General features: G+C 52.9%; 1 protein-coding gene across 6 annotated transcripts; it reads right to left on the bottom strand.

Annotated features, from left to right (window-relative positions):
* Positions 1–1,801: 1,801 nt before the first annotated feature.
* On the bottom strand, positions 1,802–13,153 carry C2H1orf159 (chromosome 2 C1orf159 homolog). 6 transcript variants are annotated; one of them, XM_037828758.1, is made up of 10 exons: positions 12,910–13,153; positions 12,398–12,523; positions 11,706–11,794; positions 6,909–6,984; positions 5,058–5,156; positions 4,738–4,803; positions 4,300–4,434; positions 3,562–3,587; positions 3,428–3,458; positions 1,802–2,373 (listed from the first exon to the last, which is right to left on the bottom strand). In XM_037828758.1, exons 1-10 carry the CDS (start codon positions 13,139–13,141, stop codon positions 2,336–2,338), a joined length of 918 nt encoding a protein of 305 aa, XP_037684686.1. In that variant the 5' UTR covers positions 13,142–13,153; the 3' UTR covers positions 1,802–2,335. The 6 variants fall into 6 exon arrangements, with proteins under 6 accessions (XP_037684686.1, XP_037684684.1, XP_037684683.1 ...); XM_037828756.1 differs by having other exon boundaries at positions 1,802–2,652; positions 12,910–13,149; XM_037828755.1 differs by having other exon boundaries at positions 3,428–3,587.
* Between the last annotated feature and the right edge of the window lie 12,138 nt (positions 13,154–25,291).

The raw sequence follows: 25,291 nt of genomic DNA, 5'->3' as shown, positions 1-25,291 counted from the left end.
GGACGAAACTCCCCAAGAGCAACATTTGGAGAAAGCCATTTTGAAACACAACCTGGGGGCAAGTGGATGCCAGCCACGTGCCTTCCCAGCTAACAGAGGTTTCCCGGACACCATTGGCCATCCTCCAGTGAAGGCATCTGATTGTTGATGCCTTACCTTGGACACTTCATGGCCTTAAGACTGTAACTTTATAATCAAATAAACCCCTTTATAAAAGCCAATCTATTTCTGGTATTTTGCATAACGGCAGCATTAGCAAATCGGAACAGTCGGGTTTGCAGAAGAGTTATATTCCTCCCCCATCACAGGGGGGGGGCTCCTTCTACACAAGGTTTGGGGGCAGGTGAGGGGCCAGCTTCCCGGCTGTGCAGGTGCACTCATGTTTCCGTAGGCAACTGAAGGGCTGGAGACCCCCACAGCCCCGTGGTCGGAGCCCTCTGATCCCCACCGGGTCCCGAGCTCTGACTCCACCAGAGCCTTGACGTCAGGGGGCCCGTCTCAGCGGCACCCTCTCCCCCCACCGTCTGGCCTACAGAGGGTGGCCACCCCAGACTTCCCAGGGACCCCGCGAGTGGATTCTGCAGGGCCCCGGGAAAGGGAGAGGTCTCTGGCCCCGGGGGACGTGCAGGGGGTGCAGAGGAGCCCCCCGGGGGTGCCGTTTCTCTGGGCCTCGGCTCCTCCACCGGCGTGATCGAAGGGCAGTTCTGGCATCTGCTGAGCCCACGTCTTCAGCCTCCAACAGACACCGTCACATCCACCCGAAGCCCAGAATCGCCCGCAAACGCGCCCACATTTCATCAGATTCCACCTTCCTCGGTCACTTCCTTAGAACGACTCCCACTGCCCGGCAGCTCACGGAAGTCCCCTCCCACGTGGGGTCCTGGCTGCACGGTGGCTCCCACGGCCAACAGGGTGCAGGGAGGTTTGCGGCCGTTAGACCCCGTCGGGGCCCCACAGAGGCAGGTCAGAGCCCATCTGCTAACAGGTTCTTGCATGTTACCAGCCACGGTGAGGCCAAACCAAGCCAGGGCCTCGCTCCAATTCGACCAGAGTCCATAAAGCAGGGAATGTGGACAGGAAAGGCAGACGGGAGGGAAAGGAACCGAGTGCTGGGGGGCCAGAGGGTAGCGATTTGCACCTCGAGACCCGAGTTCTCGCTGTCCAAGACGCCGGCCCAGGACGAGCTGCTCCCAGAGCGATGGATGGCCCTGAGGCCTCTGTGGCCTGTGTGGGCGCTGAGGGGCCGGGGGCTCGAGCCAAGAAGCCAGCGCCTGCCAGGCAGCCAAGCCCCCGGTGCCAACGGCTGCGGGCGCCTCAGGTCACAACCCTTAGGCCAATGTGGGTGGAGAGAGGCCACGGGCACCCAGCGGCCCCGACCAGCCACAACCTGTGCCCACCGCAGGCTGGGGGCTGTGACTGGGCCCCAGGGTGGCCGCCCACTGGGGTCCCTGTGGCCTCCAGGCCCCGCCCCAGGCCTCTATCCAGTGAGAGCCGCCCGCTCTCCCAGCCGGGTCCTCTCGGAGGGGCTCTGGGTGCAGGGGTTGTCCCATCTGAACCGGACGGCCCGGGGCAGACCTAGCCCAGCAGAGATGAAAGCGGCCGTGGCGGCTGGGTGGGCTTTGCTGCGGGCCCTTCCCCACCAGCCTGGTCCCCAGCATGCAAGCGGCTCACTGGGGGCTGGGAGGGCCACTGGGCAGCAGGCTGGGGGTTCTCCGGGCTTTGTCCCTTCACCATCCTTAAAGAGGACAGCTGGACGTGGGAACCACAAACAGAAGCAGCAGAGAAAAACTGAATAGCTTTATTTGACACCAAGTGTAAAACACACGCCCATAATCTGCTCCTGGATGGCCCCAGCTGGCCCCAAACTCGGCAACCAAGTGCACTGAAAACAGCAATATAAAAATAAACTCTGGACAGAACGTTCTGGTGCACGGAGCCACGGGACCGTGGGGAGGTCAGCTGACTGCAGCCCATGCCGACGCCAAACGGCCACCGGGCCTCTCTGGATGTGGACCCCGTGTCCAGCCCAGGGCCCGAGGCCGGGGAGGGGGCCGGGTCCTCCTCACCAGGGGTGCAGCACGCTGAGGATGCGGCGCCTGTGGCCAGCGGCCGGGGCTTGGGCTGCTCCGGCTGGATGGGGATCCCATCTGGTCAGAAGTGGGGGAGCACCGTGGAGGGGCCCAACAAGGACGGCGGTGCCTCGACATACTTCTCTACAAAAACGCATTTCCGCTCAAATACAGGGCCCCGACAGTGAAGAAAGAAACTGGTCTTCCAGCGATGCCCGCAGAGCCGCCTGGGGGCCTCTCCCCCGCTGGCCTTCTCCGGGGCACCCTCAGGCCCCATGGACGCCCTCCCAGTCAGCAAACGGAGCTGGGTGGGAAAGGAAGGCCTTTGGGCTCTGCACCTGCCCACCCGAGCCTGGGCGAGCCTGGGGGACACTGGCTGCCTCCACCCCCGCAGCCGGGCACACCCAGGGCCAGGGTCGAGGCTCCCCCAGGCGGCCTGCACAGCTCGCGGGGTCAGCGGTGGACATGGCCCTGCAGCCTCCCCACTAGACGCTGCTGACGCGGGCCTCCACTGCGGAGACGGCCACAGGGTCTGCGGGCCTGTGGGGCGGCCGCTCGCGTCGGACGTAGCGTGGCTTCCGAACTGGAATGGGGCCGGAGAGAGGCTGGGTCAGGGCCGGCCTCAGCTTCCTGGGAGACTGGGGAGTGAGGCGTGGAGCAGGCACGGGGGCCAGACATTCCCCGAAGGCTCCCCAAGCTCAGCCTGTGCACGAACGATCGGAGAAGCAAAGCTCCTGGCCCTGCGGCCATCCCAGCCCTCCCAAGTGCCCAGAGGCTGCCTGGGGCCCAGCCTGGGCAGGGGGCCCGGCATGCCCAAACCCAGAGGAGACCCCAGTTGCGGGGCCTTTGGGGGCCGGCCAGCCGCTGTACCCAGGGCCAGTGGAAGGGACACACAGCTGGAGGGAGACCTCCCATGTGCAACCACCCCGGAAACGGGCTCTGGGTGCTGCCAAGTGGCCAGGAAAGCCCAGTGGCCCCGGGAGAGGGATGCCCGCCCCCACTCCAGGCACTGGCCAGGGCCGCAGCCGAGAGACGAGCCACATGGGTCGAAGGGGCACGCGGCCTGTGAGGGCAACAGGAGCGGTGCGGGGGTCCCACGCCCACACCTCTGAGGTACAGGGGGTACCTGGAGAGGGGCTCTCTCTGCAGGACACCCCTGGGAGTGCGGCCTGACCCAAAGTCCCTGGGGCCCATGACAGACTCGGGGTCACGACAGGGCTGCACACCACTGCAGGCCGAGCAGAGAAGGTGCCCAGAGGGCTCCTGAGACACGAGCGTGAGTCCTAACGGGGCCCGCACCGGGTCCTACCTGGGAACCTTGCACAAGAGAAACCCCGGCTGGTGGCGAGCAGACTCACCTGAGGGCTGAGGCAGGGGGATCATGGCGGCCTTGAAGGGAGAGAAAGGCCCCGTGAGGACCCCAGGACAGGGCTGTGCCCCCAGCAAGACCACTCGCTCCGTTGTGGGGACATGGATGGGCAGGTTTACTTACGGCTTCGCTAGGCTGCAAGGCCGGTGCTGCGAGAGGAGGGACAGCATCAGCCGGGCGGACCACCCCTGCCTGCACCTGGGGGTCTGTCCCCCCACCCGCCAGCATGGAGCCTTCAGGGAAACAGCCCCAAGGAGGGAGAGGGGCTGCTGAGCTCGACCCCTCCCTCATCTCCGGCTTTCTCAGGACATGCCTTTAGCTGGGCACACCCAGGATGGCGGGTGCCCTGCCCTTGCCCAGTGCCCTGCCCCGGGGTGTCCTCAAGCCTGGCCACCCCTGCCCTCTCCACGGGTGCTGGTAGGTACAGACAGTGGGGAAGCAGGGAGCCTGACGTGGCAGCCCGCCTGGGGGTCCTTCATGCCCACCGTGTGCAGTCCCCGAGCGCCGGCCAGTCAGCTTGGTGGGCCCCTCAGCCCAGCTGGACACAAGGTCCCAGGACCCTGAGAACCAGCAAGGGCCCAGCTCCCGACTCATCGGCCTGGGAGCCCGGGGCCCAGGGCCAGTCCGAGGAGGTGCACGCGGCCTCTGCCCCTGAGCACCGGGGGGCAATCCCCGGCCGCGGCACCATGGGAGGGGCCCAGTGGGGGCCGGAGCCCAGGAGGGGCGGGAGTGGGTGCGGCTCCTGCCCGCGGGCGAGCCTCGGAGCGGGCAGCGCTGGGCAGGGACAGGGAGCAGGACACGCCCTCGCCCCACGTCACCCAGCCTGCCCAGCCTAGGCGCAGAGGGCAGCGGTGGGGGTACCTTTGTCTCCTCCGTAGAAGGCGCCGGGGAGCCTCCGGGTGCGCTTGAGGTAAAAGAAGGCGGCCACCGCGAGGATGAGCCCCGAGCTGATGAGGAAGGTGCCCAGGAGGAGGGGGGCTGCCACGCGGGGGCCGTCTGCGCGAGAACAGCCACTGCCAGGGCGGACGCCCCTCCCCGCACCCGCTCGCCGGCAGGTGGGCCATGGGGCTGGGGGCGGCTCCTGGGAGGGGTTGGGGGGGCTGGGAGGGCCGCCCAGGCCAGCGTCCACTCCGGACAGGGCCGCGGGACTGTGGGAGGGGGCTATGGGTCCCCGAATCTATGACTCTGCAGAGCGTGTGGCGGCCATGCCAGGGGCAGAGACCCCCGTCACCCCACCTGCCCCCGGCCAGGCCCAGCCCCCCACCGCCCTGGGTCCTTCCGCGGAGCTGAGCAACCTACCGGGACTGGGCGGCCCGGGCGGCCCCGTGCTCCGGTCCACGGGGAAGGGCACCCCCCGGTCAGCAGCTGTGGGGGGAGCAGCTATCAGCGCGGCCGGCTCACGGGGTGGTGGGGGACCATCCTGGGGCCCCCAAGAGGGAATTGAGCCCAGAAACGAGAAAGGGAGGACACTTTGGGGGTGAAGCAGCCCCACCCCCAGCGGCTGGCAGCCATGGAGGGGGAGGGTCCAGGAGGGACGTGGGGGGTCCGGGGGGTCTCGGCCACACTCCAGGACAAGGACAGCACCTGCCCCCATGTGCCCGAGTCTGGGGGCGGCTTACGGCTTCCGCACGCCGCGCTGTCGTGGGCGGCCGGGAGGGTCGCGTTGCCGCACCGCACACAGTGGACACCGCCGTCCTCGCCGCGGGCCGGGAAGCAGCCTGTGCCGGGAGGGGCGGCGTGAGCGGGGCGGCTGCAGAGCCACACCCCGCGCTCCCGGGCCCTGGAGCTCCGCGGCGCCGGCAGCCAGTCAATGGCTTTCGTTCCCGAGCCTGGTTCTGCTGGCAGAGGGGGCTGCGCTTCCAGAAACAGGACGGGAAGGCGCCTGCCCTCGCCCCGGGGCACACGGCTGCTCCGAGGGGCTGCTCTGTCCCCCGGCGACCCCGTCCACTCGTGTCAGCCCCGCACCCAGCACCCCTCGGGTCCGGGCACAGGCCCTGTGTGCTAGGCTGCCCTTCCTTCCCAGCCCGACCCTCCCAGGGCCCGGGAGCCCCCGCCTCGCTGACGGCCCGGCTGGCGATGGGCCAGCGCGCCCTTTAGGGGCAGGGACGCCCCCAACCCTCGGCACAGAGCAATGCTGGGTGCAGGGCGCAGTGTGCCCCAACCCGGGTCAGACCCAGGCCTGTGCCCTCGGCCCCTGCAGGGCAGCTTCTCGGAAACCCCTGCGAGTCCTTCTGCTTGCTGCTGCGGGAACCAGGGCAGGTTTACCCCAAGTTCCGCCCTCACAGCGAGGAACGGGCAGCTCCCAGCACCAAACGCGAGGCCACCGGGCCCGGAACACTCCTGGGGGCGCTGACCTGCTCTTGGCACCCAGGACCTTCCCCGATGCCCTCGCCCCCTCAGCCCCAGTGACCGCCCGCTCCACGGCCCCCTGCCCCACCTGGGCCCTTGGCTGGCGTCTGTGCCTCCTGGCCGTGCCTCCACACTGGGCAGATACTGCCCTGTTCCCCAGCCCAGACCCTGGGGTCCGCAGGACCCTCCCTCACCCTCCATCCAGGTGTCAGCCCCTTCCCCACCACGGCACAGGCCTGCAATGCCCCCAGTGCTGACGCCCAGGTGACCCCGGAGGCAGAACCACCCTGAGGCCACGGAGCTGCCTCCCCTCATGGGGTCCCTGTGGCCTCCTCGTCCTGCAGGGCCACACGGTTGCCCCCCCTCAGGGGTCTCCCTCACTGCTCAGAACAGACATCAGGGGTCCCTGCTCAACCCTCCAAGAGCTGCCGGGGAGAAGGCTCGGGGGGCCCCTGCACTCAAACTCCACCATCTGCACTGGGCCCCACCGCTGCCCACAGCTTCCTGTCACTCACCCCCCAAGCCCCCAGCACCCACTCCCCTCCCCTCTCTAGCCCCCCCCACAGCACCCACTCCTGCTCCCCTCCATCCGGCATCTGGCCCCCATGGCTTCATTCCCGCTGACCACTGTACTGGGAGCCTCTCCCCAGCGGGCTCAAATGCCCTCCGTCCTTCAAGGCCAAGCCAACCATGTTCTGCTCCAGGGAGTGCACCTTCCAGAGGGAGACGGGGTCCCTGCGACTCCAGTATCTGGGCACAGCGTGCATGTGAGCACACACGTGAGTCTGTCTGCCTGTGCGCATGTGTGCGTGTGCTCAGGCGTGATATGCGTGCATGCATGTGTGCTCAGGTATGCGTGTGTGTGCAGGTGTGTGTGCTTCTGTGTGTGTCAGAGTACATGTGTGTTAATTTGTGTGCTCAGGTGTACACGTGTTGCATGCCTATCCGTGCACGTCTGAGTACATGCGTGTGCGTCTGCATGTGTGTGCACTGAGATGTGAGTGTCTGTGTGTGTGTGTGTGTGTGCATGTGCGTCACCGCCCACAGTGGGGCCCGGACACCCAGGCACGGGCTCTGCTCGGTGGGGCCAGGTCCTTCCCGGGTCTGCCGGAGCTGCTGACCTGGGCCGCACAGGCCTGCACCCGGGCAGGTTGCGTTGGCATCCGCCTCGTCCACACAGCATTCCGGCCGCTGGGCCTGGGAAGAGGACAGCAGTGAGCTTCCAGGCCCTGCCAAGGGCTCCGGGCTGCACTGGGGGCAGGGGCCAGCTGAGCAGCTCTGTGGCCTCAGCCCCTGTCTTTCCCACATGGTCAGCACCGGAGGGACTGACCCCACTGGCCAGCAGCCTGGGAGAGCTCAAGACATCGCATGCACCTTCAGAGCTCCAGGGGGACAGCCCCGGGAAAATCAGAGCCCCTGAGCCGTGGGGACGGGGGCCGACCTCCCGGGCGGCTTCCCTAAGTCTGGCTGCACGGCAGCTACCAGGCCCTCCCGTGACCTTCCCTCCGTCACTATGACCCCTGTCCCACCGTCCCTCCGTTACTAAGACCACTGTTCCTCGGTCAACTGACCTCCATCCCTGTCACTCCGTCACTATGACCTCTGTCCCACTGTCCCTCCGACCTCTGTCCCTCTGTCCCTTTGCCCCCACTCTTCATGACCTCCGTCCCTCTGTCCCTCCTCCCAGTAACGTGTCAGCCTCTTGCCTCCTTGCCTCTGCTTTGTGTAACAAGCCCCCCATGGTTCATGGTGGGAGGCTGTGCTGGACAGACGTTTGTGGAGTGACTAACTGACCTCCCTGTGCGTGTTCCCTCACAGCCAGGGCCCTACACAGGAAGCGGAGACCCCCAGGCAGCTGTCTAAACCCCAGGCTCTCAGGCTGCATGTGCAGGTTCTGACCCAGCAGGTCTGGGCTGGGGCGAGCACCGTGAGGGGAGCACGCGGTCAGCGGGGAACTCTGGGCTCCTTCCCGGGCTGTGGTTCTCTGCGGCCTCCCCTGTCTCCTCATGAGGGCTCGCCTCAAACAGGCAAGGCTGTGGCCCTTTTCTCCCCAGATCCCAGTGTGAACACCCGCTGCCCGGGGTCTCCCATTTGAACACCCGCTGCCTGGGGTCTCCTTGGTTTGAACACCCGCTGCCCGGGGTCTCCCTGGTTTGGGGCAGAGCCATCTGCAGCTACTGCCTCTCACAGTGTGAGACACAGTCTGCCACAAGCAGGACGTGGGACAAGTGTTTCAATCAATGAGATAATTCACGTTAGTTGTCAACTTGCAGACTATGGCTTTAAAAATTAAAATTTGAAACTCAGTGCTAATTCAAAAGAATCATTCTCAGGAATAGAAAACACACCTCTTCTAAACTATGACAAAACATGCAAGTCAATAAATGGCCCTGGTTTCCTGGTAAGCAGAAGGGAGACCCAGGGAACTGTGGTACGGGGGCATCTGCTCTGCACCCCCAAAGGGCCCTGCCTTACCTCAGGAACTTGGGTTGCTGGTGTTTCAGTTTCCTTGGCTGCTTAAGGAAATGGGTCAGGAAAATAATGGGAATTTATTTGCTCATGGTTTTGAGGCCAGGAAAATGTCCAAATCAAGTTGTCACCAAGGTGATGCTTTCTCCCCCAAGACGCATCCGGGGCTGGCTGCTGGCGATCCTTGGCTCCTCTCTCACGGCAAGGCACGTGGTGGCGTTGCCTGGTCTCTCCATTCTCTTCCAGGTTCTGTTGATTTGAGCTTCTTGCTTCTGTGGTTCTCTCTCTCTTCATTCCACTTATAAAGGCCTCCAGTGATAGGAGTCAGACCCGCCCTGACTGAGCCGGGCCCCACCTGAACTGAAGTAGCCTCATCAAAAGGTCCCACTTACGACAGTTCACACCCACAGGAAAGGATTACATGTAAGACTGTGTTTTTCTGGGGTATGTAGGGCTCCAAACCACCTACCTAATAGACCTGCTATTCCTACATACACAGTCCACTCATCCCTTCACAATAGCCCTGTCAGTGCAGCCGCCTCACACTCGGGTCTGGGGGTGGCCCGTCCTGGGGGCCCAGGGAGGAACGGCGCCCCTCAGCCTGTGCCCCTGTGAGACCCAGAGGCCAAGTTCTCTGCTTCCAGGATTCAAAGGAGGGACAGACATAGGACAGACATCCCCATTGCCATAGAGAGAAATCAGAAGGAAAATGGGCCAAACAATTCCAAAACCCAGCAGGGCAAACGCCATCAGATTTCAAGTTCTGAGTGTCACCTACGGACCGATGTTTCGTCCTTCAGGCCCAATGGTGCGGCAGCCGCCCCTTTCCACACTCTCCCCCACCACTGGGGCGAAGGTGAATCTCCCTGAACGGCGCGGCGGAGGGTCCACCCTCTCCGAGTTCCGGGGCAGACTCATCCTTTCCACACGCAGGGCTGGGCCCACTCTCCTGGCCCAAGAACGTGCGAGCTTCCATGGTTCTGCCTTTGAAATGATTTTCCTTGAATCCGATCCTTTTCTGTCCCTTTTAGTCCAGGCTGGCAGTTTCCGTTCATACAGATCACACAAAAACTTGTCAGTTTTGATGCAGCAGCTCACAGGGTCCAAAACCACCAGATAGGACTTTCCACAACCCTTTCCGGGTAACTGCATTTCCAGTCTTGACTTGGGCCGAAATGGCTTGCTGGTTCCATTTTGATGAAATCCTCACATAGGGCTCCATCCTCTGGGGACTCAGAATCCTCTGGGGACTCAGAATTTTCCAAACCATCAATTTCTGGTTGTTTTTTTTTGTGCCCAGGAGTTCAGTTTTAGGCTCAACCCTTTCCTCTCACATTTTACTACAGGCGGCAAGGAGAAACCAGGCTGCACTTTCCACTTTTAATTTGGAAATCTTTTTAGCCAAATATCTATGCCCTTCACTCTCAAATTCTGCCTTCTATCTGACATCAGAACTCAATTTTGCCAAGTTCTCTGCCACTTTAAAACAAGGATCGCCTTTCTTCCAGTTTCCAATGACACATTCATCACTTCTGTCTAAGGCCTCCTTGGAAGTGTCTTTGAGTCCGTATTTCTATCAACGTCCCTTCAGAGCACTCTGGGCCTTTTCTAACAAGCACCTCACACTCTTCCAGCCTCCGCCTGTTACCCGGTTCCAGAGCCGTTTCCACGTTTTTGGTGTTTGCACTAGCAGCACCCCACTCCTGGTACTAAAATCTGCTTTCGTTTCCTAGGCTGCTCAAGTAAATACTATGAAATGGGCCAACTTAAAAAATGGGAGTTTATTAGGTCATGTTTTGAGCTAAAACAAAGACCAAATCAAGGTGTCATCAAAGTGATGCTTTCTCCCCAAAGACTGGCGTTCTGGGGCCAGCTGCTGGAGACCCTGGGGCCCACAGCTTGGCACATGGCAGTGTCTCCTGGCTCTCCCCTTCCTTGAGGGTCCAGTTTCCCGCAGCTCTGTCTGTCTTAGTCTCCTTCTCTTTTAAAGGCTCCAGGAAGAGGAGTCAGACTCTCCTGATTGAGGGGTCACACCTTAACTGAAGTGGCCCCATCACAAGGCCCTACGTGCACACCCACAGGAATGCACTGGATATAAGGGCATGTTTTTCTGGGGCGCACACAGCTTCACACCACCACGTCTGGTTTGTTTGCTTCACTGACATTCTCTGCATTTCTGCAGTCAAGCGTTTCCAGCTGGAGCCCCACAGAGGAGGCCCCAGCCCAGGTCAGCGTTTCAGGGTCAAACTCACAGCCCACCTCACGCATGTGAGAGTCTTCTTGGGGGGTTGGCTGGGGCCAGGCGGGAGGAGGAAAGCCATGGGAGGGAGACGGGAAGAGGAGGTGGGGGAGGACAGCTGTGGGGGGATCTGGAGAGGGAAGACGGGGGGGACACAGGGAGAGGGGACAGGGGAGGACAGCGATGCAGAGCAGCCCTGCAGCGTCCTGGCATCTGAAGCCCACGTGGGCCTGCCTGGGGTTGAGGCAGCAGGGGGGGTGGAAGAATGGCTGCTCCACAGAGCTCAAGCGACAGGCACGCACGCCCTTCTCGAACGGGTGTTTGGGTGACCTCAGCCTGGCGTGCAGTTGGCACAGCGGCGTTTCGGTCCTTTGTGCCCTCGCCGCGGAGAACGGTACAGGGCGTCTCGAGGTGAGCGAGGAAAGGAGTGCGGCATCCACACCAACCACAAACCGGCCGCGAGCCCCACAGCCCAGAGCCCCCTGCACCAACCCTGGCCAAGCAAGGGCAGGATAACTCCCCATTTACCCCATCACCTCCCACTGCCTGTCCCCTGCAAGGGCCCTGAGGCGAGGCAGAGGCAGCGCAGCTGGAGGGATGGACGCTGGTCCTGGACAACGGCTCTGGGGGACAGGCCATATGGAGGCACCCCCATGGGACCCGGGACAGCAGGAGGGCACTGCGCGGGCATGGCAGGGACCACCGTTGGCCACTGGCAACCAAAGCTCAGCACGCTGAGCTGCCTGGTGAGGGCAGGACCCCTGGGACCATGGACCCTCCTGGCAGCCCTCCCCATGGACTCTGATTCGGACCCCTCCTGAAGCCCAAGGTCTCCCGTCCACTAGGGAGCTGGGTGGGCATCAGTTCCACCAGTTCTAGTGGGAGTGGCTCCGTGGAGACCCTGTGTCAGCCTTGGCAACAGGTCCAGTTTAGGGAAAGAGAATGAAGACTCCAGCAGCCAGAGAAGCACAGCCGCCCGGCAGAGGCAGAGCACTTGCCGCCATCGTGCACGGGAGCAGAGACAGGCCGGCATCCCTGCGGCCTGTGTCTCAGTGACCACTAAAGGCTGAGGGGTTGGACCTCCAGGGCGAGGCGCGGCACTGCCCACCCCAGTGAACGCGGGATCCTCACTACTTCCTGGAACCGGCTGTGTGGAAGGAAATCCCCAGGTCATCCTGGCCCCACGTGGCCCCACGACAGAGACACCTACCGCACTTTCTGTGGACTTGCCGGCAACTTCCACCAGGACCCCAGCCAGGAGGAGGGCGTGCGGGAGAGCCATGTCCGAGAACGCAGTGCCTGCAACACAACGAGGAGGTGCTGTGGGGGCAGGATGCCTTCCTGCACTGGGATGAGCGGGCTGGCTCCACAGGGCCGCCCAGTGAGGCGGAAGGGGACGCCCCTGCCCCTCTGAACACCAGCTGCACACACCTGGGCCACCCCCACGGGAGGACGATCAGCTGTTCTGTGGGACCCGGGGCTGCCAAGCAGCCAGGGGTCTCCTCTGCTGCCCGCTGAGCCCCACCAGCCCCACTGAGTCCCACGGAACCCCATCGAGCCCTGCCGAGCCCTTATGAGCCCCACTTAGCCTGAACCCCCCAGAGCCCCATGAACCCCTCTGAGCCCTTGTGAGCCCTTATGAGCCCCTCTGGCTCCACTGAGACCCACTTATCCTGAACCCTCCAAATTCCACTGAACCCCGTTGAGCCCCCTGAGTGCCCCTGAGCCCTCTGGCTCCTCTGAGCCCTGCTACCCGCCAAGCACTGCCCACGTGGCCTGAGGCAGAAGACTGAGGCCAGGCGAGACCCCACAGTTGCTCACTGCCAGGCCCTCCAGCAGGAGGCTGTGGTTCTGCTGGACGTCCCGGACCGACAGAGCTGGGGACTGAGGGCCCACACCCACCTGCCTGCCAACCGCCCCGGAGGGAATCCACAACTGCCCTCTGCCCGCAGCACTGCCGGAGAGGAGGTGAGGGTGGCGGGCTCGTTTCTGGGTGAGCCGGTCTTGTATGAAGCTCAGCCAGGCTTCCTGTCGGGAGACGCCCTCTGTCACTCCCTCGTGAGACAGGGATGCACGCCCTGTCCTAGGGACACCTGAGTCGCGCCTCGAGCATCTTAACCCAGAAAGCTTCCCGCTGGGCTACGGCGGTGCCCCTGGGGCAGACCAGGCCAGTCGGGACCTCTGTCTTAGCGTTCCACAGCCCACCCTGCGTGGTGGCTGGGAGCCGTGTGCGTCCCAGAGAAGCACGTCTCACGTCTAACGCGTTCCTGGGGGTGAGAACCAAGCAGACCCTTTGACGAGGCTGCCTCCGTGGAGGTGTGGCCCCTCAGTCAGGGTGAGAAAGCTATGGAAGCAAGGAGCTGAAATTCAGCTTGGAAGAGAACAGGGAGGCCAGGAGAGGCCGCCATGTGCACCTCCATGTGACAGAGGAGCCCGGGACCAAGGATCGCCGCAGCCAGCCCAGCGCGCCACCGTCTTCGGGAGAAAGCATCTCCCAGCCTCAAGCCATGAGGGAACAAATTCCCACTGCTGAACCCAATCCACTTCACGGTATTTGCCCGAGCAGCCCAGGGGCCTCAGACAGCCTGCTTCCGCCTCGTGCGACACATGGAAGACAACCTGGTTGGAGAAAGCAGCCTTCAGCATCCAAACCAGGAGGGCACGAGGAACTTCTGGCAGGAGACGGACATGGACAGCAAACAGAGGCATCAGCAAACAGTAAATAAATTCAACACTTGAAAAAATAACCTTGAAACTTCATAGCCCAGATGCTTTAGTGCTTAAGCGCCACACTTCTACATAATGAGAGGGAAGACGACACCAAGCTCACACTACCCGAATGTTCTGAGTGAAAATTTTAACAAACTTTTATTCACCTGCAAGGTGGTAACCGTAATTACAGTCTGTCCCAAGCACAGCTAGATAAATATTTTGACATATAGAAGTCACGTCTAAGAAGACGCTTGGGGGCAAAGTGCTGTCAGAGCTGGCACAGGATCTGCAGAGGCAGGAGGCCACGGGCAGCGACTTCTGGCTCCTAAAGGGGTCGCTTCAGAGCAGCGAGGCAGGGGCCGGCACACCTGACGTACGAGGCGCACGGCCCTCCTCACCTGACGTACGAGGCGCACGGCCCTCCTCACCTGAGGTGCCAGGCACACGGCCATCCTCACCTGACGTACCAGGCGCACGGCCCTCCTCACCTGACGTACAAGGCGCACGGCCCTCCTCACCTGACGTACCAGGCGCACAGACCTCCTGCCCCACGTGCCTCCTTCCTTCTGCCCTCCCTGAGGAGAGCCCGGGCTGGCAGCGCCAGCAGTGCACACTCTTGGTAAGAAGCACCTTCTTCCTTTCAAACTTCACGGCTTTAAATTCTTTTTTCTCACCTTACTGCACTGGCTACGACTTCCAGCCAGTGTTGGCAGAAAAGGTGAGAGAAGTATCCGTGCCCTGTTCCTGCCTTTAGGGGTCAAGGGTTCAACATTTCATTTTAAGTACAATGTTTGCTGTACGTTTTCCACAAATGTCTTTTATCAGGCTGAGGAAGTTTCCTTCTATTCCTAGTTTGCTCAAGGTTTGTTTTTTTATTTTTTAATCATAAAAAGGTTTTGAATTTTCTCAAATGTTTTTCCTACATTAAAATGATCATTTCTACCCCTTTATTCTATTAAGATAGTGTTCTTTTTCTACTTGTTCTATCAGTTCTTGAAGGATGGTATTGATTGATTGATTCACAAATGTCAAAAACAACTTTGCATTACTGGAATAAAACTAACTCAGGGGACCCAACATTCATAAATCATGACACCAGCTGTGCCGGTTTGGATATATTATGTCCCCCACAAAGCCATAACCTTTTCATCCAATCTTATGGGATATTTGGATTAGGTTGTTTCCATGGAGATGTGATTCGCCCAACTGCAGGTGTTAATTCTGATTAGATTATTTCCATGGAGGTGCGGCCCCACTCATTCAGCGAGGGTCTTGATTAGTTTAACTGGAGCCCTTTAACAAGAGCCACACAGGCCCAGACGCTGGCGCTGACACTTGGAGATGCTTGGAGAAAGCCATTTTGAAACACAACCTGGGAGCAAAGGACCAGCAGACGCCAGCCACGAGCCTTCCCACAGACAGAGGGTTCCGGACACCAAGGGCCTTTCTCCAGAGAAGGTGTCGTCTTGTCGATGCCTTGATTTGGACATTTTCATGGACTTAGAACTGTGACTTTGTAACTTAATAAATCCCCTCTATAAAAGCCAATCCTTTTCTGGTATTTTGTATAACAGCAGCATTAACAAACCGGAACACCAACAAAAAGTATAATACACATTCTTTTTAATGCTAATAGAATATTCACCTACATAGACCTTATGCTGGGCCATAAAACAAGTCTCCATGAATTTCAAAGGATCAAAACTATACAGAGTATTGTATTTTCCAACTACAATGGCACAATATTAGAATAACAAGATATTTAGAAAACTCCAACTATTTGAAAATTTAAAACCAGACATAAATAACCCATAGGTCAAAGAAATCACAAGGGGAATTTAAAATATTTTAATAGAATGATAATGAAAAACATATCAAACTTTGTGGAAGAAGCCAAAGCAATGCTTAGTAAGAAATTATAGCTTTAAATGCCTATATTATAAAAAAAAAAAGAAAAGTATAAAATCAGTGACTATGCTTCCAACTTAAAAAAAAAAGAAGAGAAAATTAAACCCAAATTAAATAGATAAATAGATAAAAGGAAATAGTGGAAATAGAAATGGAAAGGAATGAATTAGAAAATGGATAAAAATTAGAGAACATAAAAAGTCAAAAGTTGGCTCTTTGAAGAGATTAATAAAACTGATAGCCAGAGTAATCAAGAAAAAAATGCTGAACTGAAACTGTGGAACTGAAACCCATAACAGGTTTGAAATTACCTACTTAACTGCTTGTTGAGCTGCACATCGAAAGTCAACACCTTTCTGGATGTGTGTTATATTTTACAATAATGGAAAGAGCTGAAGTTGTGGAGCTGTGGCCTGTGACACTCTTTGAAATTTGCTCTCTAACCGTGTTAAGTCACACTTTGAAAGTTATCACTGTTCTGTATATATATTAAAGTTCACAATTAAAAAATGCATAAAGAAAAGAAAAAATGCCAACAAAAATTACTAATATCAGAAATGAAAGAGTGCGGTCGCAGTTGATTCGTCTGGGGGGATGGCGGCCGGTTGCTGAACCCTCGGCTCTCGGCGTTGCTCGGAGGGTACCGGCGGCGGGGGCTCTTTCCCGGAGGCGAGGGCGAGGCAGGGGACTGGGCCCGGTCCCCGGCGGAGGCGTGCAAGGTGTGGAGGGCGGCGAGAAGGAACAGGCAGGACACGGTTCTTTGAGGGTGAAGAAGCCAAGAGAGTTTATTAGGGGTGAGCACAGGTTATATGGGCTGGCATAGAGGGCGGAGGTTGTTACAAGTCAATGCTGAGGGGATAAAGGCTAGGATTGGTTCTGAGAGGGTGCGGAGGTTAGGATTGGTTCTAAGAGAGCGCGGAGGTAGTTTGAAAAGGGGCGGGAGTTGCTCTGGCAACAGTGTCTGGCAACAATGTATGCGCACTGGTGGTGATGGGAGTTGCACTGGCAACGGGGGGTGTGCGGGCAAGATAAGGGGGTGGGGAAAAGGCGGTTCCCTCCGGCAAGCCTCCCCTAACAGTGGTATTTTGGGTGAGGAAATGGGGCCTGCCTCCGGCCTCACTTTCCCAGGCCTGGGGGGCTGTGGAGGGCGCTGTCGCCCGTGCCCACCACCCTCCCCAGGGGCGGATCCGGTCCCCTGGCCCAGGCCCACCAAGTTGAAGCACGTAATCAGTGTCCCGCAAAAGAGGAGACATCACTATAAATCCTACAATCCTGAAAGGATAATCGGTCAATATTATAAATAACACTATGGCAATACACTTCAACAGCTTAGATGAAATGGATGAATTTATTTAAAGGCACACACTATAAAAAATGACACAAAATGAAGCAGAAAATCTAAAAAGCCCTCTATCGTTTAAAGAAATTCAATTCATAATTTAAAAACTTCCCACAAAGAAAACAACAAGCCTAGATGGCTTCACTTATGTCAAATATTTAAGGAGAAGTAATACCAGTATTACACAAAGTCTTCAGAAAATAAAGGAGAAGACCACATCCCAGCTCATTTTATAAGGCTATCAAGCAAGACCCGATAATAACCCTGACAAAAATCCAGACAAAGACATTATAAGGAAAAAAATATAGCAAAGTAATGTCCCTCATGAACATACAAAGCAAAAATCCCACATAAAATATTAGCAAATTGAATGCAGTGATATATAAAAAGAATGACACAGCATGACCAAATGGGTCTATCCCAGGAATGCAAGGCTAGTTTAACACATAAAAACCAGTCACTGTAGCTCATCACCTTAACAGATTAAAGGAGAAAAAAATCACATGATCATTTCAAGAGATGAAGAACAAGCATTTGACAAAATTTAAGGCTCATTCATGATAACTCTCAGCAAACTAGGGACAGAAGGAAACATCCTCAATCTGATAAAGGGTATCTATTTTTAAAACACTGTGCTGGTTTGAATGTATTATGTCCCCCAGAAAAAGCCATATTCTTTGATGCAATCTTGTGGGGCAGACATAATAGTGGGGATTAAGTTGGAACTTTGGATTAAGTTGTTTGCATGGAGATGTGCCCCACCCAGCTGTGGGTGGTGACTCTCGTGGGATACTCCCATGGAGGTGTGGCCCCACCCATTCAGGGTGGGACTTGATCAGTGGAGCCATATAAACATGCTGACTCAAAGAGACTGAATGGGAGTGCAGCTGTGAGTGACGTTTTGAAGAGGAGCAAGCTTGCTAGAGAGGAACATCCTGGGAGAAAGCCATTTTGAAACCTGAACTTTGGAGCAGACGCCAGCCACGTGCCTTCCCAGCTAACAGAGGTTTTCCGGACGCCATTTGCCATCCTCCAGTGAAGGTACCTGATTACTGAGGTGTTACCTTGGACACTTTATGGCCTTAAGACTGTAACTGTATAGCCAAATAAACCCCCTTTTTATAAAAGCCAATCCATCTCTGGTGTTTTGCATTCTGCAGCATTAGCAAACTAAAACAAACACCCTACAGCAACATCAAAATTAACAGTAAAATACTTAGTTTCCCAGTAAGATTGGGAACAAATCAAGATGTCCAATCTTCCCACTTCTACTTGACACTGTCTTATAAGTTCCAGCCTGTGCAATAAGGCAAGAACGCAAAATAAAAGCCATAGAGAATAGAAAGGAAGACATAAAACTCTCTAGGCAGAAAACATGACTGTTTACAAGGAAACTCCTAAGGAGTCTATAGAAAGACAAACAATAACCAACTTACTATAACTTCTGTGTGAATTTAGAATGTTCTAAGCATATAAGGTCAATATACAAAATCAACTTTCTATATTCTAGCAACAAGTTATAGGAAAGTCAAATTTTTAAAAATATTATTTACAATGGCATTCAAAAACATAAAATAGGTGGTAGCTTGGAGCTACAAAATAAGAATCATAAGAAAAATATGTTCTTAAAATTACTCCGCTCCTGTGGGCGTGAACCCGTCGGAAGCAGGAGCTCTTCAGGTGACTTTGGCTAAGGCGGCCCGACCCTTAGAGAGAAGGCCACACGGAGAGAAGCCGGAGGGAGCAGCCGGGAGCTGGGGGTCAGAAACTGGGAGGAGAGAAGCCAGAAGAGGCCGCCACGGCGTCACCATGTGACGGAGAAGCCCAGGACCAAGGCTCTCAGGCCACCAGCCCCAGAACGCCACTGTCTTCAGGGAAAAAGAGCGCCCTGCAGACACCTCCATTCTGGACTTCTCCTGGCCTCAAAACTGTGAGCCAATAAATTCCTGTCGTTTAAGCTACACCACTGCATGGCATTTGTTTTAGCAGTCAGGAAACTAAAACAAATAATTAGGGATAAATTTACTGAAAGCTGTGTGAGACCTGCACACGGAATGCTATAAAACACTGCTGAGAGAAATTAAAGACCTAAATAATGGAAAGATATGCATATTAATGGACTGGAGGACACAATAAATTATCCCTAAACTGACCTACAGATTCAATACAATCCCAGTCAAAATTCCAGTAGGCTTTTTTGGGGAGGAATTAACAAGTTGATTCTAATATTCATATGAAAATGCAAATAATCTAAAATAGTCAAAACAATTTTTAAAAAGAACAAAGATGGATGACTTATACCATCTTACTTCAAGATTTACTACAAGTTATAAGTCAGTGCAGACTGATGAAAGGATAAACAAATACATCAGTGGAACAGAATATAGAATCCAGAAATAGAATCTCACATACACAGTTAAATGATTTTCAACAAGATGCCAAAGCAGTTCAAAAGGGAAAAGCAAGTTTTTCAACAAACGTGTTGGAACATCTGAATACTCACATGGAATACAAAACAAACCTGGGCTCCTACCTCACATCACATGAAAATTAACAAGATGGATCAAACACCTCAATGCAAAAGCTGAATCTATAAAACTTCTAAAAAAAAACATAGGAGGGTATCTTCACGATTTTCTTAGACAAAGACAGGATACAAAAAGCAGGAACCAAAAACATGCTTTCCCTCCTTGGAATACATACATTGCCACTGAACCTTGACTATTCCTTGCAATAAACAGACAAAAATAAACCCTAAAGACTCAAGGGAAAAGAACAAGTATCATCATGGAATGTAAACTATGATAGAAGAACATAACTGTATTAAAAACATACGACATAGGGGCCGGCGGGCCCGGTCACGTGCGCCCCATAGGGGCTTCCAGAGTCGCTCCCGCGTGGCCCCAGACCCTCGCGGCCTCTTGGAGCCGCTGCTCCTGACAAATGAAGAAAGGACAGCACCGGCTTCCACTTCTACAGGGGCTCCCTCATCACCGAGGACTGGATGGTCACTGCTGCCCATTGTGGGGTCAGGTGAGGGCCCTGGCAGGCTCAGGGCTTCTGCTTCCAGATCCATTGGGGAAGGTGGAGGAGGGCATGTTCCTAACCCTAGAACCTCCCACGTGGTTGTGGCCAGTGCGTCTGACCAGGACTCAGACACCGAGGACATCCAGGTGCTGAAGATTGCAAAGGTCTCCAGCTTCCCTGGGACATGCCAATATTGAAATTAGGCCTCTAAATGTTCAAGTGAAAGGAAAAGTTGCATGTTTTGCACTTTAAATCAAAAGCTAGAAATGATGACGCTTAGTGAGGAATGCATGACAAAAGCTGCAATAGGCTGAAAGCTAGGCCACTTGTGCCAAATAGTTAAAAGATGTGAATGCAAAGGAAAATTTCTTGATGGAAATTAAAAGTGCTACTCCAGTGAATATATAAATGATAAGAAAGTGAAACAGCTATATTGCTGACATGGAGAAAGTTTTAGTGGTCTGGACAGAAGATCAAACCAACCACAGCATTCCCTAAAGCCAAAGCCTAATCCAGAGAAAGTTCATAACTCCCTTCAATTCTATGAACACTGAGGGAGGTAAGGAAGCTGCACAAGAAAGTCTGAAGCTAGCAGATTTGGGCTTACGAGGTTTAAGGAAGAAGCTGTCTCCATAACATGAAAGCACAAGGTGAAGCAGCAAGTGCTGATGGAGAAGCTGCAGCAAGCTATCCAGAGGAGCTAGGTAAGATCACTGAAGAAGGCAGCTACACCAAACAACAGATTTCCAATGCCCTGTACTGGAAGGAGATGCCGTTGAGGAATTTCATAGCTGGAGAAGCCAATGCATGGCTTCAGAGCTTCAAGGAAAGCGTGGCTCTTCTGCTGGTGGCTTTAAGTTGAAGCCAGTGTACATTTATCATTCTGAAAATCCTAGGGCCCTTAAGAATTAGGCTAAATCTATTCTGCCTGTGCTGTAGAAGTGGAAGAACAAAGCCTGGAGGACAGCACATCTGTTTATATTACAGTTTACTGAATATTTTAAGCTCACTGTTGAGACCTACTGCTCAGAAAAATAGATTCCTTTCAAAATATTACTGCTCATTTACAAGTCATCTGGTCACCTAAGAGCTCTGGTGATGTACAATAAGATGAATGTTGTTTTCATGTCTGCTAACAACAACATCCATTCTGCAGCCCATGGATCAAGGGGACATTTCAACTTTCAAGTTTATTATTTAAGAAACACATTTCTTAGGGCTATAGCCACCACAGATCTGGGCAAAGTAAATTGAAAACCTTCTGGCAAGGAGTCACCATTCTAGATGCTATTAAGAACATTCCTGATTCATGGGAGGGGGGTCAAAATATCAACATTAACAGGAGTTTGGAAGATGTTGATTCCAACCCTTGTGGATGACTTTGAGGGGTTCAGTACTTCAGAGGAGGAAGTAACTGGAGATGTGATGGAAATAGCAAGCGAACCAGCATTAGAAATGGAGCCTGAAGATGTACGTGAACTGCTGTGATCTCATGATAAAACTTGAAAAGATGAGGAGTTGCTTCTTATGGATAAGCAAAGAAAGTGATCTTTAGAAGTGGGATCTACTCCTGGTGAAGATGTTATGAACATTGCTGAGGTGACAACAAAGGATTTAGAATGTTGCATCAATATAGTTGATAGAGCATCAGCAGGGTGTTAGAGAATTGGCTCCAATTCTGAAAGACGTTCTGTGAGTAAAATGCTATCAAACAGCATCACATGCTACAGAGAAATACTTCAGGAAAAAAAGAGTCAGTCAATGCAACAAACTTCATCATTGTTTTATTTTAAGAAATTGCCACAGCCACCCCAACCTTCAGCAACCACCACCCTGATCAGTCAGCAGCCATCATCAGGGCAAATCCCTCCATCAGCAAAAAGATTACTACTCACTGGAGGCTCAGAAGATGGTTAGCATTTCTTAGCAATAAAGTTGCTTCTAAATTAAGGTATGTACATTGCTTTTTTTTTAAGACATAATGCTATAACACACTTAAATGACCACAATATAATGTAAACATAACTTACATGCACTGGGAAACCAAAAATTCATGTGATTCACATTATTCCAATATTCGCTTTACTGCGATGGTCAGAAACTGAACCTGTGACATCTCCAAAGTATGTGTGTACTGAAATTGCTGACACTCAATTGTTTTTACCTACAATAATGGTAATTTCATATGGTTCGACCTGATATGATTTAATTTGTTTTGTGTGCATTTTTCACACTTTTCCAAGTGAAACAAAAAAGCTAAGAAAAAAAATCTTATGAACTACTGGCCCAAAAGACAGGAAAAACCAAAACAAAACCAATCGTCAGGGAATTATAAAACACCAGTGGATGGTTAATTTTGTGTCAACTTGGCTAGGTTAGGGTGTGCTGCTGTTTGGTCAAGCACTGGCCTGCCTATTACTTATGAGGGTATTTCATGGGTAAAAATTGCATCTACAAGCAGTTAACTGAAACTATAATTAACAAAAGAGATTGCCCTCAGCAATGCAGATAATCTCATTCAATCAGTTGGAGGACTTAAAAGCCAGAATTGAGGGTTGCAGAGGTCAGAAAAATTCTGCATTAAATTCAACATTGACTCTTGCTAGAATTTCCAGTCAGCCAACTTCCTCTGGGAAATTTGGACTAAGGACTTCAACATCACCTTTATTGGTGTTTCCAGCTTGCAACCTGCTCTACTCAGTTCAGACTTGCCAGCCACCATGGTGATGTGAGCCGATTCCTTATAATAAATCTCTTTACACATAGTTATCCTGTTAGTTCTGTTTCACTGGAGATCACAGACTAATAAAACTGGACACAAAGAAAAAAGCATGAGTTTCAGAAGAGAACAAAACAGGTCCCATTCTGATAAAAAAAATAGAAGGGCTCTGGATTTCTTGACTACAACACTAAAAAGTAATGACTTAAGATTCTGAGAGAGGAAAACAACTATAAAAGTCAGATAAAATAAAACAACCATTTGCAGGCATTGGAGAGCAACCATCTCAGGTCTACAATCATCAAAAGAAACAGGTATGAAAGGGGAGCCTCACACACACAATGATGCTGAAAGTGTTGAAGGAAAAATTACCAATCATGAATTTTATATCCAGCAAAATATCCGTAGGATATTTTGGACATAATATTTTGGATAAAAATATTTTCTAAACCATGGCACAGAGAAATAGAGCCCAACAGAAAGTGACAGTGTTGCTATTATTGGCAATTTGGGGCTGCAAAGCAATTGAGATTTAGGGGGCAGGGTATTGGAGATCAGGAAGTCATGAGGAAGGTGCCCTAAAAATCTGCGTGAAAGTGCACCTCAAGTCTTTGGCCAAGGACTAGTACGTACACATAGAGGAACGTCTCCAGGAGAACTAGCAGAGGACAGCAACTGGAAGATTGAGAGTTAAGCAGAGATTTTAAAGGCTGCACAGTGGTAGAGAATTGCATCTGAGAGACTTTGGCGAACAGCTGAGGTGTCAGAAAGGTCATGCCCTAGAAGTTGGGGCCGCACCATGTAAGTAGGATTACGCCATAACTGAAGTAGACCCACACCAGAAAATTCTGAAACCAAGCCTCAGCAGGATCAGACTGATCTGCCAATAATTTAACAAAACTTACTATTCTTTAGAGAACTATGTAGCATACATGTCCAGCACACAAACTAAAATTATTAGACATGTAAAAAAAGCAAGAACAGGTGAAGTGATGAATAATCAAGAGAGAGCCAGAAGCAGCAGATATAGACATGGGGATGTGTGCACAACTACGTGATGATATTGTGAGCCAGTGATTATATATTTCAGATAGGTTCTATGGTGTGTCAATACATTTCAATAAAATTGCACTAACCCCCCCCCCCAAAAGATAGAGTAGTTATGTATTAGCGTTAGCAAAGACTTCATGTTATATGTAAAGTAAAAGAAAACATAAGGAAGGATAATGTGGATGTTATGAGAGTATTTCAACAAAGGACTGGAATCTACAAAAAGGAATAAACTTCCTCTAGAATTCTAGAACTGAAAAAATGTAGTAACTGAAATGAAAAACACTGACAGCAGGGACACAAATGTACATTTGCACACCGGTGTTAATGGTGACAGTATTCACGATTCGCAATGGATGGAGGTGGCCTAAAGGTGCATCGGCTGATGAACTAAACGGTGAACTGTGGTGTATGCATACAATGGAATACTGAGCAGCTACAAGAAAGAATGAAGTTATGAGGCATGCAACTAGGTGAATGGACCTTGAGGACAGTATTTTGAGTGAAATAAACCAGAAATGAAAAGACTAAGATTATTCCACCTAATACAGCCTAACTACTATGTTCAAACTCTGAGAACTGAGTCTGAGAGCACGGGTTCTCGGGGAAGGCTTATGGTAAAGGTTCCTAGTTGTAAGCTGTTAACAGTAGTTACGTCTATTCCTGAGTTGTAATGGCTATTTCTAAATTGTGAGATGCTGAGCTCTTTGTGAATAACCTGGTCGGTTCCTAGAACTCTGGTTATCTGTGTGACACCTGAGACTCAGAGACAGATTTTGGCAGCTATGAATGTCGGCATTACCCCATATAGCATATGTTAAATAAGCTGAAAAAGAGAACAGACTTCAATTAGAGATATGACAAAATGGACTTGGTTAGGACTAAGGTAAACCAGACCTTTTAAAGGGTAAAAGATGATATTGATGGTGTTTTAAAACTTCAACTTCTGTGTGAGACCAAAGGAAGAGATGTTTATTTGGTGCAAAATCTGTATTTTCTGTAGCATAATAGATAATTTACCTTGTCAGCTTATTCAAGCACCCTAATTACATGGAACCTTTAACAGGGAGTGAGATCAGGTTGGCTTGTACAGGTTAGTCTGAAGCCCCAGTACATCCAAGGTTGATCTGGGCGGAGAATAAAAATGTATTTGCAAAGCCCCCTTGAGGGACTGGGGGAAAATGTGGAAATAATAAACTTCCCCACCTGGGGAGTTCCTGAAATTCTCACAAGCTTTGGGGACTACCAATTTAGAAGGCCGGGCCCTCAATTTTGGGCCTTGCCCCTATGAAGCTTGTTACTACAAAGGAGAGGCTAAGCCTACTTATAATTGTGCATAAGAGTCACCCCCAGAGAACCGCTTTTGTTGTTCAGATGTGGCCTCTCTCTCTCAGCCAAGTCTGCAGGTAAACCCAACGTCCTTCCTGCTACATGGGACATGGTTCCCAGAGGTGTAAATCTCCCTGGCAACGTGGGACGTGACTCCCGGGGATAAGCCTGCACTCTGCATTGTGGGACTGAGAAAGCCTTCTTGACCAAATGGGGGAAGAGAAATAAAACAAAATAAAGTTTCAGTGGCCTGAGAGATTTCAAATGGAGCGGAGAGATCATTCTGAAGGTTATTCTTATGTGTTATATATCCTTTTTCAGTTTTTAGTGTATTAGAATAGCTAGAAGGAAATACCTGAAACTGCTGAACTGCAACCCAGTAGCCTTGATTCTTGAAGATGACTGTATAACTATTAGAGTTTATACAGGATGACTGTGATTATGAAAATCTTTGGCTCACACTTCCTTTATTGAGTGTATGGACAGATGAGTAGAAAAATGGGGACAAAAATTAAATGAATAATAGGAGGGATGGAATGTTTTGGGTGTTCTTTTTACTTTTATTTTTATTATTTTTGGGGGGAGTAATGAGAGTATTCAAAAATTGATTGTGGTGAACCTTTGTTCAGCAGCTAGCTTGATTTCAACTGCTACTGCAGCTGCTCCACCACCGTTTTCAGAACCCAAATAATTGCAGCCGGCTGTTCCCAGG

The sequence above is a fragment of the Choloepus didactylus genome, chromosome 2, assembly GCF_015220235.1.
Source record: "Choloepus didactylus isolate mChoDid1 chromosome 2, mChoDid1.pri, whole genome shotgun sequence".
In the NCBI taxonomy this organism is placed as follows: Eukaryota; Metazoa; Chordata; class Mammalia; order Pilosa; family Megalonychidae; genus Choloepus; species Choloepus didactylus.
The sequence above is the reverse complement of the archived record's forward strand: the minus strand, read 5'-3'. Positions and strand labels throughout refer to the sequence as shown.

Excerpts from the sequence above, each read along its gene's own strand:
- C2H1orf159 (XM_037828754.1), bottom strand. The coding sequence starts at position 13,141 with ATGCTGAAGGCTGCTTTCTCCAACCAGGTTGTCTTCCATGTGTCGCAC. Across the intron at positions 5,157-6,908 it reads TGCAGGCCTGTGCGGCCCAG|GCTGCTTCCCGGCCCGCGGC; the intron begins GTCAGCAGCTCC and ends CTCCCGGCACAG. Across the intron at positions 4,435-4,737 it reads GCCCGGGCCGCCCAGTCCCG|ACGGCCCCCGCGTGGCAGCC; the intron begins GTAGGTTGCTCA and ends GTTCTCGCGCAG.